Source organism: Nansenia antarctica (assembly GCF_963989245.1).
Source record: "Nansenia antarctica genome assembly, chromosome: 10".
Classification (NCBI taxonomy): Eukaryota; Metazoa; Chordata; class Actinopteri; order Argentiniformes; family Microstomatidae; genus Nansenia; species Nansenia antarctica.
The window spans coordinates 5882724-5900127 of NC_137680.1; the positions used below are offsets into that span (position 1 = coordinate 5882724).

Consider the following 17404-nt stretch of genomic DNA (forward strand, 5'->3'; position numbering starts at 1 on the left):
CCCAACTCCTTTTCCTTGTATGAAAAAAAAATGTTTTGACTTAACTCTGCAGTTACCAGATTTGAAATCTGAAAGTGTAATCTTTCACAATTGTCCGACTTTTTCAAGTGAAAACATTTTTCGGTAACTAATGTTTGTGCATAAATTCCATGTGTTGCACAGCGAAATGTCTTATGTTACAAAATATGACTAGATGGCACGTTTAACCTACAAAATGCAATAACCGTACAGCGACGAGCCACTTCATCATGTCAAAATGACACATTCTTCATTTTCCTCAATTAAACTACACATTTTCCCTATAATACAACCCGGCGTTGCCATTAATCCATGTCGCTTGTGTGAGCCCCTTCAGATATTCCGATCCCGATCACACACACAATTGAGCGACTGATTTCACAAAGGTCCGCCAAGCACAGACGCGCGCTGATTGGTCTCTGAAACTGGTGCTGATGAGAGTTTAATCCAGCGTTTTCCTATGGTGAATACCTACCTGACATGATCAACTCTAATTGGCTTGAGGAAGTAATTATGGTCCAGCGATTGGTTCCAATATCGCAAAATAAACAATAGACATTACTTATTACTATCAACAATGTTGCACCTATAGGTGCCATAATAAACGTATACAAATGCTCTTCTGCATTACATTAATCAGGACTTTCCTCAGACCTATGATGATCAGTAGTAGAGATGACAAGGAAATCAAACCACGGCCATTGAATATATGTAATGTTTCTATTATGCTTCTCGTCTTATCTCTTACGTGGATGTGGGAATTCAGAGGAGAGATGGGGGGGAGAGAGAGAGAGAGAGAGAGAGAGAGAGAGAGAGAGAGAGAGAGAGAGATGAACCAACGGTTGCCACAGCAACTGTGTCATTATGTTGGTGGCAATTATGAAAGCACTGAAAAACGGGGTGGGGGAGAGGACATGGCGCAATAGCCAAGAGGAACACTGAGTGTGAGTGAATCTGCCAATCAACCATGACGAGAGATACTAAACGCAAGACACTGATTTGTTTTGAGAGGTAAAGTTTGCCATTTTTTTCCCATGCAGTGCTGTGCAACATAAACATGTTAGGCCTATGTGGGTTCTCTCATTACCCCCCCCCCCCCCCCCCTTTTCCAAATGATTGTTATTGGCCTAGCCTATACATATTAACATTTGTTGACGGAAAATGCAAGAACATTCTAATGTGTGCAATACAGATTAAAATGATGCCTGCTATCCTTGGACCGATGATATAAGATTTACCCTCTTATAAAAGTGTAGAAAAACAGGCCATAAAGCTAACACATTTGTGGGTGACACAATATCTGTACCCTGAACCTTCTGAAATCTTTCACCACAAATCACTCCTGCTGTGCAAAATCCTGAAATAAACGGCTGACCGTCAATACAATCGATTAAGTAAGCTAGGTCAGGTGGGTGGTTGACAAGAAGGAGGTGACATTTCGTCAGTAAACATTTCTAAGAGGGTTTCATGGAGGTTCCACTGTTAATCCAAACCCCAGGTGTTTGAGGCCCATGATAATTACCTGCAGGCTTTCTATTTCCACACAGGTGGGTGGCTGCTCGGCATGCCTGCAATGTGAGGCCAGAGCCATTCATTAGGGACGTCAAATAACATCCTGCTGTGTTCACATTTCAGTAGACAGCGCAGGTGTGTACAGAGCTCACGGGTGTATCTCAATACAGCTTGGCTTCATTTTGTGTTTTTGCATTAAATGAACTGGACAGCTGAAGGCAAATTCAAAACTGAGCATGGGTCCTCTCGTGGAGGAGTTTGTTAAATGATGTGATTCTTTCCTCCAACTAAATGTAACTAAGACCGAAGATATGGCTATTGATTTTAGGAGACAACCACTCCTGCCATCTCAGACCTTCATCAAAGGGCTTGGTATTTAATTTATCAATTAATATAATACCTTGTTACAATAGTTGATGACAAAGATGTATTAAGGGTCAGCAATATCTGTATTTCCTTTGAAAGATACATGGTTTAATGTAAATAGGACAATGATGTTGCTGTTTTACAAATAAACTTGCTTAATTTGCTAATGTAAATTTGCACTTCACATGATTGTTCTGTTCTGCTTAATACAGTGTAGTATATTGTAATATCATGTTTTTTTAAATAGTGACTCCTGACTGTGAGCCAAGCCAACAAAAAAAGTAAACTGAACTGAACTGATTATCTTAATTCACTCAAAGTGTATACCCCCCCCCCACATGGCAGATATAGGATTGGCGGAAGCATGGGCTTCCATCTTACATGTCCATTCCATTTATTTCCATGTGGGGGAGTCAATGCACAAATCCACACTTCAGAAATAAGGATTGTATGAAAATGCTAAGCGTCTTCACCTATCCAGTTTCCAGGTCATTGCGGAGAGGAGGCCACTGTATAACATTTAGAGGCCATGTGTGCCTTACTAGTCTCTCTTTTGCTCTAATCCTCCCTCGTTGCTTTCTTCTCAGATTGGAAGAGATCAGAGGTTTGTCCCCTTAGACGTTCTCCTCTAACACATTTTGAGATGGAAGCAATGAAAGAGAGAAAGCCTATAGGGACGACCCATGTCTCAGATGCCTTGCAATTCCTTTCCTATATGGTTTGAATGACTGTAGTGTATGACTATGACATGACTTTAAATTCAAATATATATAATTAGACCTTGATAGCATTTTTAGTTGGGAACCCTACTCGTCCAGCCAATCCACCCATTCACCTTCATCTTACAGCAAAAGAACATGAGACATCGTCCACTTTTTTCTTCAAATATTTCTCATTTTTTATTAATTCAAATAACTTAAATGGACACAAAAATACCCACCCGTAGGTTTGCACAAAGACTCAGTTTCCCAGGCACCTTTTCCACTGAAGTTAAAGACAATACTTGAGAGTGTTTCCCTGGGAAATGTAGGCCCCAACATTACAACTGCAGAAGAAAACCTGCCCAGGAAACAAAGCCACGGCAGTGAATCAAGTGGTGAGAATTTCTAACAAATCTATGGATGCTTCCCTATCGAGAAAAACATTGGTTTTCATAATGTGGCCTATGGGACAGAGAAGGAGCAGGACAGTGCATACACATGGGGGGGAGGGCAGTTTGGTTTAGTTCATTTAGTTCATCTCTATTTAACCAGGTAAGTAATTAAGATACAAATAAGGTGTTCATGAAGTGGCACATTTCATAAAAACCACATTTACCAGAGCAGAATGGACATATTGTGACCTATGCCAGAAATAGATCAGAATGGTCTTAAAACTGTATGCACAATCCTGCACCTGGAGTCTATTCCCCAACAGCCAAATATCTATTACCCCATTAACACACCAAGACAGCTGAATATAAGCCTGTCACTTTAAAACCACTCTTGAAAATACTGGACTATTGAGAGAGAGGGGGGAAAAAGTTCAGAAAATGGGAAAAAACAGTCACACAGGGAAGGAAGACACATAAAAAGAAAGGAAAAGTGACAGACATGTTTAAAAAAAACAATATTCAGTTTACCCTCAACTGAGTTCCTCTCGTTTCAGTCACTCGACTAACATCCTAGCAGGAGGGTGGCTGGGCGGTACACAGTACCATCTCAGCAACAGAAGCCGTGTTATGAAGGAGGGATAGAAAGAGTAATTTTCGGGGAAATACGGAAATACACTGGTAACCAGAATGAATTCATTATTGTCTGGAACAGGGTCACTTCTGTATCGGTTTTGCAAGCTCACACACATTCAATAGTGCTGTGTATGGAATGCAATAGATCATGATCAGTAAGGTTCAATGGAGAGAACTAACAGAGGACTGGCGAGTAATCAATGATAGGAAAGAAAGGACAGGGATATAAGATGCAATGAGTACAAAATGGACAGTACAGAGTCTGGGACAGAGGGAACAAAACCATATTCTGCTCACTTCAATATTTATATTTACACACACACACGCACGCACACACACACGCACACACACTGAGAAATCACCTAAAGTATTAGAGTCGCCTCAACGCACGCTTTTTATCGGTTTTCTTTTTCCCTACAACATTACTATTGCTACTACTACTGCTGCTGGTGGTGCTACTGCTTGCGTTGGCTCCGTTACCCAGTGCTGCAGAAGGGGCCACCCCAGGTCCCATTGACCTCTTGGTGGGGTCTCCCGCATGTTTTTTAGGCTGGGGGCCGTCAGCAGGGTCCTGGGGTCCCCCCGAGGTCCCCCCCCCATGCCCTCCCATGGCATGGATCTCCGTGAGAAGGCGAGCACGGGAAGCATACTCAGCATAGTCCTCCAAGAGCAGACGCCCGGCTTCCTCATTCAGAGCAGACTCAGGGTTCGGATGAATCAAAAGGCACTTGATGGTCTGAGGGAGGAAGAGACAGAAAGGAGAGGGGGGGGGAAATAGTGAGTTATATAGGTATTGCTTTCTAGCCTTTGATTGGACGAAGCAGAGATGACTACGCAAAAAAATCTATTGCACAACAATGAAACAAATGAAGTGAATGTGGCATGGAAAGGAAGCCATTTTAGACTATTGAGAAGATGCACCTATATAGATTATTACATCTAGCCCCTTACAAGCAAAACATGTCTGAGGCCAAGCTCCGCTCTCCAGTCCCTCTTCAGCACATTGACACAGATCTCTCCCTTGTGGCCCACATTAGGGTGGAAGATCTTGGTCAGGAAGTACCCTTTGGGCGGTGCAGCAGGGAAATCCTTCCCCAGAACCAGGCGCATCCGGAAAACACCTCCTGCAAATGGTGTTCCCTCTGTCGAAGCGTAAGGAGGAATGAATGATGTTAATGGTGGTCTACCTGAGTCACTGTATGACAGCTGAGTCATTGTTAGATAAGTTGGGCCCAGTCTCTATTTACAGGACAGAATAAAGTCTGTGTAAATCAACTCATTTAAATAAAACAACGATAAAGAAATCGGCATGTTACCTGGTCCCTCGATGGCTGTGTGCAGTTCTGTGATGTCCTCTTCACTGGGGTAGATCTTGATGCCCTCGGGGGGGTCTGCAGCTAACGCTGACACCTCTTTGTACACCAGACGCAAAACCTGGGGGGGCAAGTTCTCCACATTGGAGTTCTACAAAAGAGGAAAACACACAAATATATTAATAGAAATTGTGCCACACTTCCACTGAAGATACACAATATAAATAAACGGCATTGGTATTGTTTGTGCAATTATCCTTTTTACATTCACATGACATGTTTGGCATTTAGCTGACACCTATCTATCCAAAGCAACTTATGAAATACATTTGTCTAAGTTGGTGAAGTCATATTGCAAGAAAATGTAATCTACGCTCGGCCCAGGGGCAATCATAATACTAGAAGGAGGAAGAATGATTATTTATTTATTTAGTGTTATTTACAGTAGAGAAACTGTACAGGGGGGTAGAGGGGATAGAGATGTCAGCAGTATCATGTCTGGACAATCAGACGGGTTGATTCATTAATGATATTTCTCCTACAGGGAGATGACAAATGTCAAATACTTATATAAGCTATATTTGAAATATTTTCAATCACTGCAATACTTAGCTAGGCTAGCAGCACTAGATGAGTTGGGGCAAATCAATGTAAGTTGGTGACACAGTGAGACACTCCTTTTGATGTTTTGACATGTCTTGTTTGTCCTGTGACAGTTGCTAACATCATCAAACATTACATCCAACATCACAGCGATGACATCGGTTAGCTTAGACGGGCTGGTAGTTTGCTAACAAGCTGGGCTTTGCTGCTCCCGACCGAAAAGTGGGACTGTCTAATCTCTGGAATGTAAATTACAATTCCAGATCCAGGGGACTTGTATCGAATTAGAGTTACTTATAAATCCCATTAGGCATTATATTTAATACAAAGGGGATTGATCTGATTATTAGGGAAATGTAATACAAACCTACACGCACCTGATCATGATCTAGCCAGTTATTTAATTTAACTAATCATAGAAATGTTCCGTGGAAGATTTTTCGTTCCTTGGCCCAGGGACTCGACCGACCCCACAAGCTAAGCTAGAATGCTAACTTAGCTTAGCAACCGTGTTAGCCAGCAATGGGATGAGCAAGCAAAGGCTCACACCTCTACAGATTACCCTGCTATTAACCCCTTAACCTGGCCTACAACGTTCACTTACCATGTCTTCAAACCGTATCGGATGTTAGTTGGGTAGCTCTGTCGTCGATGATTCCTGGGCAGAATTTGATCAAGTTAGCTTGTTATCCCTGAGAAACTAATAATAAATGCTAGCTAGCTAACTTAATTAGCCAATGATGACCCTTGAAAGTAGCTTAGTTTGTTCTGCTAAAAAAACGTAGCTGGGTGTTTCTGTTTGATAATCCAAAAATGTGCAGAGAAAGAAAGAAAGTCACAGGGGAGAAAGTATCAAAAGTTATCGGTTGCTAAGTGCCCAGACGGAGTAGCCACAGCCTCGTAGCTCGCTACTATTTTCTCTCTTCTCCCTTTTCGTTGACACAGGAACAAAAATACGATCTTCCAAAGGAACATTTATTGTCCTTGACCAATCAGCGTTTGAGTAACAGAACACGTGTACAAACACTGTAATAAATGTGACCAATCACCGGTCAGACTGGCACCGTCGTCATCCTACTTGACAGCTCGAACAGCCAGCCAAAGTGGAGAATGCCAAATATGCTCCCCAGCCATAGGTGCGTTTGAATAACTCATACCCACCCAGAGGGCGGGACTAGCGACTTGATAGACAGCGCCGCACTCGAAACATCAGTCGCTCGCTGCACACGGAATGATTTACAAGTTATTAAAGGGGCAATCTGGGATTCACTGAGGGTTGAACGATGGATGAAAGGGATTGACAGAAGGAATTATGTTTTTAAATCTGTAAAAGTGTGTGTTGATGACACAACAATGACATTGTTTATAAACGTATATTGGGTTCTGATGGGGGGTAAAACAGTTGAACTAAACTAATATGACATTAAATTACAAGTTATATACTTCAAGAAACAATGGCTAATTTAAATGGCTTTAAAGGTTCAGCACGTAACATTCATGTGCTCTAAGAGTTTCTTAATAGTTGTAATGACAATGTTTAATCTGCAGCGAAATTATAATCCCTTTTTTATATATATCTGAGTATCAGATTCAATGTGCTTTTTTTACTGGTTACACGTACATGTTGTATATCCAATCTGTGCCACATTATGAGCAAAAAAAAAATCTGAATTGTGTCACTTCTACCTGGCAGCCTGTAGACCCTCGCCCACGGAGCCACCCCTGTCGGCCCTCTCCTACCCCCCGGCCTACGACGTGCCGGAGCCTTACTTGGATTATGTATTCCCTGGAAACCTTAGTGAACAGACTAAACTGGAGCGTAATTTGGACTTTAATTATTTGTTTATCTGTTTATTAAATATGCCGGTGAGGCTGGACTGTCCCCTGTTGTCTGTGTCGTTCTCTACCTTGGTTGTGCTCAGTATACCTGGTCTTACATAGTGGTCACTACTACACTGGCCACAGGACCTCATTGACATCACAGGCAATGTTCTAACTGGCCAAGCAGCAAGGAAAGTATCGCCTGGTATGACGAATCCAGCCCTGATGTGCTTCAGCAGCTCTATCACCACATGTTTCCAGCTGTTGCTTGTAGGAGAGGTATCCGCTCATGGGGCCTCGACTCCAATAGAGACATTGATAATATGGTGGCAGATGAAGAATGGGAAAATGTAGGTGGTTGATGAACCAGTTGCAGACCAGAGCAGCCCAGTGGAAACTTGCATTGTCCCAGAGGACAACGTACCTAGGCTGCTGTGGGCCATCCATCTGCTTGGCTGAGGTGAGGATATTGTGTATAGTGTGTCCAGGAAAGTGATGAGATGGGCACTATTGTAGGGGCCAAGGGTTGAATGGTGATGGAGGACGCCTTGGTGATTTGTAGCTGTGCACATGGAGATGTTCCTCCCTCACTGGTCAGGAACCTCAACAATGACACACTGGATGATGACGTTCCTTCCCCGTTGCTGCCTTTTTGCAAGGTTGATCCCCACTTCCTCAATGTGGTCAACTAAAGTGGCCCTAATCTCATCAGAGGCAATTGTTCTCCTAGGTCGTAGTCGTAGTCTTGGTCTTCTTCTTCGTTGGCGCGTCGTCATCGTCGTCACCACCATCCTCATCCTCCTCCTCCTCCTCCTCCTCCTCCTCCTTTCTGCAAAGTTGGCATCCATTGTTCCCCAACACAGGAGAACTCACCTTTGGCCATTGTATTGCTAAAGCTATGATTGCTAATTGAAAAGCAACAGGTGGTTGCAGGTGGCACACCCAATGGTGTGATTGGAGGTTTGAGTTTAGCATTCTGAAAGGTAGTGTTGTAGAGTACTCTAAATAATGTGTTGTAGTGTTTTGCAAAACGTGTGGTTTAGAATCACAAAATGAGTGAAGAGCAGGAAATGTGTTTGTATTTGTGCAGAATTGGTGTAAGATAAGGTACATGAGTTTCAGGTTTTGGTCATTGTGTCAAATTTCAGTGTTAGTGCGTAAGCAATTGAGAAAAACTGTAATACTTTGTAAGAAAGAATACAAATAAGTGCTATTATATTATAAATATATTGCTAGAATTAATCCACCAAGTTACTAAAATCATGTAGGCCTATTGCAATGAACTTTGACTGTGGTCACCGAAAACCATGAATGGTTATGTAATTAATTAAAAAGGATACAATTCGTAAATATTTGTCATCCACTGCTCAGTAACAGGGTAAGAAATAGCTGTGATAAGGTGCTATACAATTCTTTTGTAACCCATCCATTTTAAAGCAATAACACAATTGGGTCATTTTTTTATATGGTGCCATTTGGACTTCATAACTTCTGAAAAATAAATTGTTGATTTACCTATATTTTAATGTTCTATTATATAAAGGACATATCGAACTTGCTGAAAAACATAGTGGTCAAGCTCAGGCACCTAAATTGTATTTTATTTAGAATACACTCTGTTAGTTGAATAGGGCTAACAGAGTGGACACTAACAGGGTGGACATTTTGAGTTAAAGTTAGCCTTTAGCCTGCCTTTGTTAACATAATGCCTAGCATGACCATGAATACTTGATGAGGAATCTAATTTGCACTAAACACTTTTTTGAAATTATCCAATTTGATTGATCTCCTCAATATTTAGGCCTAACAGGGTGGACACGTTATGGTCAACCACATTAAACTCACTTGATAAAAACATCAAAATCAGATGGTAAAAGAGGTAGAAGATCACACAGCTTACCACATTTGAATTTCCCTCCACTGATGTGATGTCACCTCATGAGAGTGATGTGATTGAGAAATATGTTTTGTTTTTTAAAGGGACATTAACACAGCTCAACAGGGTGGACAGTGACCGCAGGGACAAACATACCACCTTCATTTTTGTACCAAATTAAACAATTTGGGATAAAAACAATATTTGATTCAATAGATATTGCTCAGAAAAATTAAATAATAATAACATATTTGGAAATGTATATGTTTTTATTTGTTATTTTTTAGATTTAAGTTGAATGAACAACACTGGGGACATTGGCCAAATCCAATATTAGTGCAGTGTTCACCACTAGAGGGCGCTTCAACACCGGCCGAGATGTTCTCCAATGTATTCTCGTGAAGGAGTTGTCAGTGGCAACCCTGAAAAAATCTATATGATCTATCTTTTTTATTTTATTTATTTTATTATTGGTTATTATTCAAATGTACATACTGTACCGGTAATCATGTATGGCTCTACATTTTCTACACATCATTTATCATTCAATCTTCCAGGGAGGTATTCCATCAACGTCGCTAAAGAAGGTTTATTCTGATAAGTCTCGCGAGAGTTATAAAATAAATGTGGCTTTTCCTTTAGCGACATTGATGGAATATCACCCTGATGTACTCATTTGTGGAGACCCTGTTCTGAAACAAAGTGTGTGAGACACTACATCACCACATCACTAGTGTAACAATTTGTGTGTTATTGAGATTCACTTATTGTAATCTGTGTATGGGGTTTCCCCAGCCCAGATGTGGTTCTGTAATCCAGCGCATTGCTCCTCGCTACTAATACTCACTCAATACTGATTCATCAACAGTCCGTGATTCGCTCGAAATTAGTTCTAGCTACTACATCATGTATACAACCTAGCAGAATTCCTTATGATATTATTCCCCCCCCAATTTTATTATTATAATTTTTTCGTGTATATGTATGTATGTATGTATGTATGTATGTATGTATGACTATATTTAAAAATATATATAATTTCTTATAATTTATTTTTTATATATTTCTTTACTTAGGGGTGGGTGGAGGGCAGGGAGAAAAACAGAAAATAGTCATGCCTTTTTCAATGTACATATCTTCTATACTGGAATAAAAAATATTATATATTTTTAAAAAGAAAGAAATTAGTTGTCGCTAGAATGAGCGATGACAAAAACAACGCGCTCGCCAGTTCACGGGGTGTGACAGCTGCATAACAACAACAACAACAACAACAACAAACCCAGCTTCCGGTTTCTCGCTCTCACCATAGAGACCACACCACACACCAGCATCTTCTTGCCAACGGTTAAATCAGCACAATCAGCCACTTTTTGTATAATAGATTTGTCTGCAACAATAGGCCCGAGATATCATTCTGTCGGTCGCGGAATAAAAACAGCGAAAGACCTATTTGCTGACGCTGAGATATATCGCTTCATTTGGACTATTGCACTGCGAACAACCGATACTACGGTAAGCTAGGCTAGCATAGCCGGTAGTAATACTGTTACTAGGTAACTATTCTCTTGATAGCAGTGCGTTCTCTCTCTCTCTCTCTCTCTCTCTCTCTCTCTCTCGCTCTCGCTCTCTCTCTCGCTCTCGCTCTCGCTCTCTCTGTCTCTCTCTGTCTCTGTCTCTGTCTCTCTCTCTGTCTGTCTCTCTCTCTCTCTTTGTGTGTGTATGACTTGAAGAGTAGGTTTAAGTGAAAGTTGTACAATCAGTGTGTATAAAACTTGTATAGGTTTTCAGAGAGTTTTCATAGAACAATACAGTAAATTTGTTTGTGTGTGTGTGTGTGCGTGTGCGTGTGCGCGTGCGTGTGTGTGTGTGTGTGTGTGTGTGTGTGCGTGTGTGTGTGTGTGTGTGTGTGTGTGTGTGTGTGCGTGCGTGTGTGTGTGTGTGTGTGTGTGTGTGTGCGTGCGCGCTCCTCAGGGTGAGTATGAGCGAAGGAGAGGTGTTCCATGAGAAGCAGAGACTGGAGCTGTGCGCCATCCATGCTCTGAACAACGTGCTGCAGGAGGGCGTGTTCACCAAGGAGACCGCTGATGACATCTGCAAGCGGTGAGGTCACACTGTGTGTGTGTGTGTGTGTGTGTGTGTGTGTGTGTGTGTGTGTGTGTGTGTGTGTGTGTGAGTGTGTGTGTGTGTGTGCGAGTGTGTGTGTGTGTGTGTGTGTGTGTGTGTGTGTGTGTGTGTGTGTGTGTGTGTGTGTGTGTGTGTGTGTGTGTGTGTGTGTGTGTGTGTGTGTGTGTGTGACTAAGTCATCACATGAAGTGGTGGGACTTGAGTAAAGTCAATAATGGGCTCCTTTGTGTCAATAATAACATTCTTTTGTACACAAGATGTGTTAAGTTAAAGTACTTACTGCAACAACTATGGTGGCTGTGTAACCCAGGCCAACACAATACTGTTCGGTTCGACTCTGTAGTGTGATTAAAATATATGTGTAGGCTAATATATCCTGTACTGTAGCGCAGCATGCTTTGACAAGTGGTCCTCTGCTCCTCCTTACCAGGCTAGCTCCACAGTGTGTGGTGAACCCTCACCGCTCGATGCTGGGCACGGGGAACTATGATGTCAACGTCATCATGGCTGCACTACAGAGCAAAGATCTGGCTGCAGTGTGGTGGGACAAACGCAGGTAAGAGTCAGACCTAAACTTGATCACAAGGGGCCAGATCCATTAACCATCAGAACAACATTTATTGAGACCCCTAGAAATGAGTTGAATTCAAACATAGCTGTGGAAGGAATTCAAAACTCAAAAGAGTAAAAGAACCACATTAAATCCCCAGGTTTAAATGTAACCTCCTCTTTTATTGTCCTCCCATTACTCTCTCCCTCTCTTCTTGTCCCCCCCCCCTCTCTCTCTCTCTTAGGACAGTACAGAGTCTGTGCGTAGAGAAGGTCCAGGGTTTCATCCTGAACGTTCCATCGCGTATGTCCCTTGGAATCGTGTCCCTACCCCTCAGACGGCGGCACTGGCTCGCAGTGCGCCAGGTTAACGGTCACTACTACAACCTCGACTCCAAACTTAAGAGTCCTGCTTGCATCGGGAACGAAGCAGAGCTCCGGTGAGAGACGGCAGGGCAGACCAGTGATACATCTCAATAGTCTGAAGTGGCTCCTCTCTCCTTGCCTTTCATTAACACAAATAAAAGAGCAGGAACTGGTGATAGAAAAGGCCTATCTATGCCTTGCTTTCACCACTTCTATTTTTTCAGGTCAGTGAAAAATGAAGGAGAGGAGAATCTAGAGCTACCAGACTAGATTTTTTGGATTCACTTGACACCCAAGGCAAATAATCACAGACTCAAGGCCAGGCTTTGTCAAAAAACTATGTCAAGGCGGAAGATTTGTAATTTGAATTTGCTTGTCTCCAAATGTTATTTTCGGATATTGATGAACAATCTATGTGTCAGTCCATTGAGAACAGCTCACAGCAGCCTGGGACTAGAGTAGATCTAGATGTTTTGCTCTATAGTGTTCTTTGAACTCTGTGTCTCATTTGTGTGAGTCATCCCACATGATGCTTACCTCACTATCTGTTTGTCACTGTTTGTACTTTGCACCCTTGTAATCCATTCTCTATACTCCTCCCCTTCTCTCTCCCTCACACTCTATGTCTCTGTCTCTCTCTCTCTCAGTACGTTTCTCAGTGAACAGCTTTCTCAGGATGTGGCAGAGATGCTCCTGGTCGTCCAGAGGGAAGTGGAGGAGGACGGAACATGGCTGAACTCTGACGACCGCAGGAAGTGATTCCTCTGGGCAGGACATTCCTTGCAGCACGGAACTCAAACTCCTTGCTCTGGAAAAGAAATTACATTTTTTGAAAACAAGAGACGCTTCAGAAAATTAAATCCTTCAGGGAATGCACTACCCATTGTTAAGTGTGGGCACTCTGACTCTCTCACACACACACACACACACACACACACACACACACACACACACACACACACACACACACACCTGTCTAAACATGTGTACACAAAAAGTTCCAAAGAGGACTGAAGAAGACAAGGGATTTCTCCCGCTATGAAGGACTGGCTTGTTTGTAACAGTTTACAGAAGTGGCCGTTGTTTTGATATCTCCACTACAGCTGCGTCGTCTGCCTTATCCTCCTCCTCCTCTCTCTCTCTCTCTCTCTCTCTCTCTCTCTCTCTCTCTCTCTCTCTCTCTCTCTCTCTCTCTCTCTCTCTCTCTCTCTCTCTCTCTCTCTCTCTCTCTCTCACTTCTCTTACTATCTATGCACAGCACTGTTGTGGTAGACCTGTGAGAACCGGTTTGTTGATCTATGCACAGAAGAGGTACTGGTGGGGAGCACTGGCTGGAGTGACGATGACTGTGTATGTAAATATATATTTTATGTTCTTGTTTTTCAGTCTGTCTCTCCATCTAACTATGCATATACCCAAATGAATAGGAACACTGTCTCTGTTACACACTACACTGAAGTTCTCTCTCTCTCACACGCACACAAACACACACAGACTCAGAGGATACAATAATAAAGCAAATGTTGTTATTTATACAAAACAATGCATCTCTCGATGTGTATTATAGTATGGATACAAATCCAGTATTTTTCCACATTCAGCACCAGAGTACATTCACAGTAGGGAGTCAGTGCAGTAATACCACCAATAAGGCATGGTTTCATTGTTGTTATTATTTTTTTATTTATATTAGACTCTGGAGTGAAAAAGGATGCCATTCAAAAGGAGCATTGATACATACCATACAAACTCAATTCAAGGGTTAACAAGGTCAGTAGGCAAGGAGGGGGTTCAATGAAATCTCCAAAATACCATACCATATATATATACATAACATCTTATAGAGACCTCAGAAACCCACTGGCAGACGTATATATATAGTTATTATTGCTAGTTACGGTAGGGCTACTGCAGCACCAGTAGCAGTAGGAGTTGTATTGCTATTACCTGCAGTCATTGCAATTGTAATAGGCTAGGTGCACGATCTCCACTACTTCCTGAAAGGCACCTGGCATGAACATATCCTGTCTCACTCTATTGGTTTAATTGATTAATCAGCTGTGCACTGTGTGTTCCAACGGTTTACCGCACAGCTGATTAATCAATTAAACCAATAGAGTGAGACAGGATATGTTCATACCAGTTGCCTTTCAGGAAGTAGTGAGATTGTGCACCTAGCCTATTCTCTTCTCAACTATTCTCAAGGCTGGCTGGTACAATAATAGTTGTAATTCTCCATTCAGCCTTTAAAAGCCCTCTCGAGAGTTTTTTTTAAACGCCAACGTTCATGATTATTCAGATATTATCAACAGTGAAATGAACAGTATAGTATCAGAAAAAGTAATACAAGGGAAATACAGATTTGCCACCTATAAAAAGTAAAAAAAAAATAAAGAAAGAAATACCATGTTAAATATCAAGTGAGGAGACTGCATTATTCATTCACTGAAAATGTGTCTTGTTGCTACGTGCCAGTGTTTTTCTACAACAATATTTATATATAAAAACTTGAAAATAAATGGTGATACATTGAAAAAATATAGAACTACAACGCAGTAACGTCAATACCATTTTTTTCCGCTCGCCGAGCGACTGTTGACACTGGACAGACGGGGTATTTGTAAGGGGTGACTTTGACTGAGTGAACTTGGTTAAGACCTCTTCATAATCATGCTACCTAACTGACAGATTATCTTACTGTGCGTTATAAGAGCAGTCCATTCAATTATGTTTCTTTTAAGTGATTCTAATCAGAACACTCAATCATGGTACTGACGTTACACATCTTTAATTCACATCTAGCATTTGATTTCTTTAGATTAGTTCTTTTTTCTCTCTCTCTCAGTAAAGTGTCCGTCATAAGAAAACTAAACATTTTCTATACCTTTTTTCTAAACATAAAAAAATTATCAACGTGAATACAGGTTCCTTGAATGGGCGGGGTTGGGGGGGTGTGATTGACTACCCCCGTAACCAGTCAGCATGCTGGGAGAGTACTGTACGTTCAGAAGCCCCAGATGTGATGGGACAGAGGAGGAGAGGAGAGAGGAGCCCCACATTGAAGATCCACAGAGGAGGGTGTACAGAGAGGAGAAGGAGACAAAGAAAGAAAGAGATCACAATTATTCATCTTTGTCACAAAATCATCTACTGTAATAGGAGAGCATTCGTGTGCTCAGAGTCTGCCCACAACAACAACTGGTCCCAAATACAGAGGCCTGTAGGTAGATGTCGTCCCTATCCGCTGGACTAGGATCAGATGATTTACCCCCATCACAGGTTGCATCTGTGTTACGGTTAGACTTACGGGGATACAGTAATCCAATCCTAGATCCTAGTGGAAAGAGGCAACTTCTACCTCAAGCTCCAGGGCCTGTTGATACAGTTGACTATGATACTCACCATTATGGCCAGACAAAAGGTTATGATTTTTGTTCTTTGTGGTCAGAAAGGCCAGATAGTGATATAGTGTATAGTATAGATTAGGAGTTAGTTATTAAGGGCAGAGAGCAAGCTTTCTGAGTCCAGAGTTAGTACACACATTCAAGTATGTAGTTAGGCCAAAAGAAAGGCCAGCCTACGGGGTCCTTGCGAGGTTTGGGGCCACACCACCACCATAGTTAGTTAGATACGCCGTGTTTATTTCAGACAAACTCACAGGCGAATAACACTCCGCCGAGTGTATTATACACCGATATTGATGACAAATGCCACAGATTATGATGATGTCACGAATACAAAGGAACTCACAGAGGGGGGTGGGGACTGCCTGTCAGTCAAAGGCAGGCTCTCATAGCCAGGGTTGCCATTGGAGGAAACGTTTGGAGTCCTGTATAGAGACAGAAAGAGAGAGAGGGGACAGAAAGAGGAAGAGGAGGAGGAGGAGGAATGGAGGATGAACGAGAGAGGGGGAAAAGGGGGTGAGACACATTAAGAAAGACGAATAGAGGAGGGGGGCCGGAGGTGGGTAGGAGCCGAGGTGGGGTAAGAGGAGAGAGGGAGGAATAGTGATTAGAGAAATGGTGGCCTATAAGTACGGACCTCATTGTAACTGGTGGCATTAGTGTTACTGGGGCACAAGCGTGATATTTTGTGTTCTGAGCATGGGAGTCATAGCGATATAATACAGCCCGCTTCTGAGAAGTGCCACATGGGAAGTGCAGACTCAGTTCATCGTAAGCGCATCGGATATCTTCAGAGCTTATATGATATCTTATAGGATATCTTATATCTTATGATATCTTCAGAGCTTATATGCATTCAGGACAATCCCAAGTCCATGAATTTATCAGAGGCTGACTGTATTATTATTGTTATTACTATTATGATTATTATTATTATGATTATTATTATTATTATTGCTTGTTTAATTTCTGGACTCTAAGTAAATTGTCAGTTTCCGCTCTTGGCAGTTTCCGTGCGATACCACCACTATTGTTAGATATAGGGACACTCAATATTGCTTGTACTGTACATTGCTTGTACTGTATACATTGACAGGACTTGGCATTAACTAGTGTGTTCTCAAGGCTAAGGCATTAGGTAGGCAAGTGCACTTCTTAGGGAACTAACTGGACTTGGCAAAGATAAGAGAGCGAGAGAGAGAGAGAGAGAGAGAGCAAGAGAGACACAGTGAGAGAGGGAGACAGAGATTGAGAAAAAAAAGAGAGAGAGAGAGACAGACAGAAAAGCAGGAAGTGGAAGAGGGTTTGACGAGGAAAAAAGTATAACAGAGACAGAGAGAGAGAGAGAAAGAGAGAGAGAGAGAAAGAGATAAAGAAAGAGAACAAGAAGGATAGAAGTAATTTGAGAGGTTTGATAACATGAGACTTGGACAGCACAATGTGGATGGTAGGTGGGAGTGATGGGGGATTATTACCTACATCAACCTGAGCCTCACATCTCCGGAGTATTATGGAGTTGCTGCGTCGTCAATGACACCCTATTCCCCAAACTGGGCCCTACTTTTCACCAGAGGGACATTGGGGAATCATTTGGGACACAACCAAGATCTATGAAATCGATCGAGAGGTCTACATCTGTCTTGGAAGGCTCGACAGACCAATAGACAGACACACAGACAGACAGACGTCTCGAGTTGTGTCTGTTTCTCTGCCTACACTGCAG

General features: G+C 42.1%; 3 protein-coding genes across 3 annotated transcripts in view; 1 reads left to right on the forward strand and 2 right to left on the reverse strand.

Moving 5' to 3' along the window:
• Positions 1-3700: 3700 nt before the first annotated feature.
• ube2s (ubiquitin-conjugating enzyme E2S) lies at positions 3701-10569 on the reverse strand (the record flags this gene model as incomplete). The annotated part of the gene is made up of 4 exons (XM_080540558.1): positions 3701-4358; positions 4574-4764; positions 4939-5086; positions 10543-10569. 4 exons carry the CDS (start codon positions 10567-10569, stop codon positions 3993-3995), a joined length of 732 nt encoding a protein of 243 aa, XP_080396684.1. The 3' UTR covers positions 3701-3992.
• Positions 10570-10673: 104 nt separating this feature from the next.
• On the forward strand, positions 10674-13701 carry josd2 (Josephin domain containing 2). Its single transcript, XM_080540238.1, has 5 exons — positions 10674-10750; positions 11210-11338; positions 11793-11918; positions 12157-12351; positions 12925-13701. Exons 2-5 carry the CDS (start codon positions 11217-11219, stop codon positions 13034-13036), a joined length of 555 nt encoding a protein of 184 aa, XP_080396364.1. The 5' UTR covers positions 10674-10750; positions 11210-11216; the 3' UTR covers positions 13037-13701.
• A 1485-nt stretch (positions 13702-15186) lies between these two features.
• ttyh1 (tweety family member 1) overlaps positions 15187-17404 on the reverse strand; it is a gene marked incomplete at both ends in the record, with an annotated part of 15555 nt that continues 13337 nt past the window's right edge. The window contains 2 exons of the mRNA XM_080540215.1: positions 15187-15273; positions 16028-16106. Coding sequence (XP_080396341.1) covers positions 15187-15273; positions 16028-16106 — 166 coding nt within the window. The remainder of the gene's footprint in view (positions 15274-16027; positions 16107-17404) is intronic.

Bases quoted from the DNA above. Each gene is read 5' to 3' on its own strand.
- josd2 (XM_080540238.1), top strand. From the start codon at position 11,217: ATGAGCGAAGGAGAGGTGTTCCATGAGAAGCAGAGACTGGAGCTGTGC. The intron at 11,339-11,792 runs GTGAGGTCACAC...CCTCCTTACCAG, and splicing joins GCTGATGACATCTGCAAGCG to GCTAGCTCCACAGTGTGTGG. The intron at 12,352-12,924 runs GTGAGAGACGGC...TCTCTCTCTCAG, and splicing joins GGGAACGAAGCAGAGCTCCG to TACGTTTCTCAGTGAACAGC.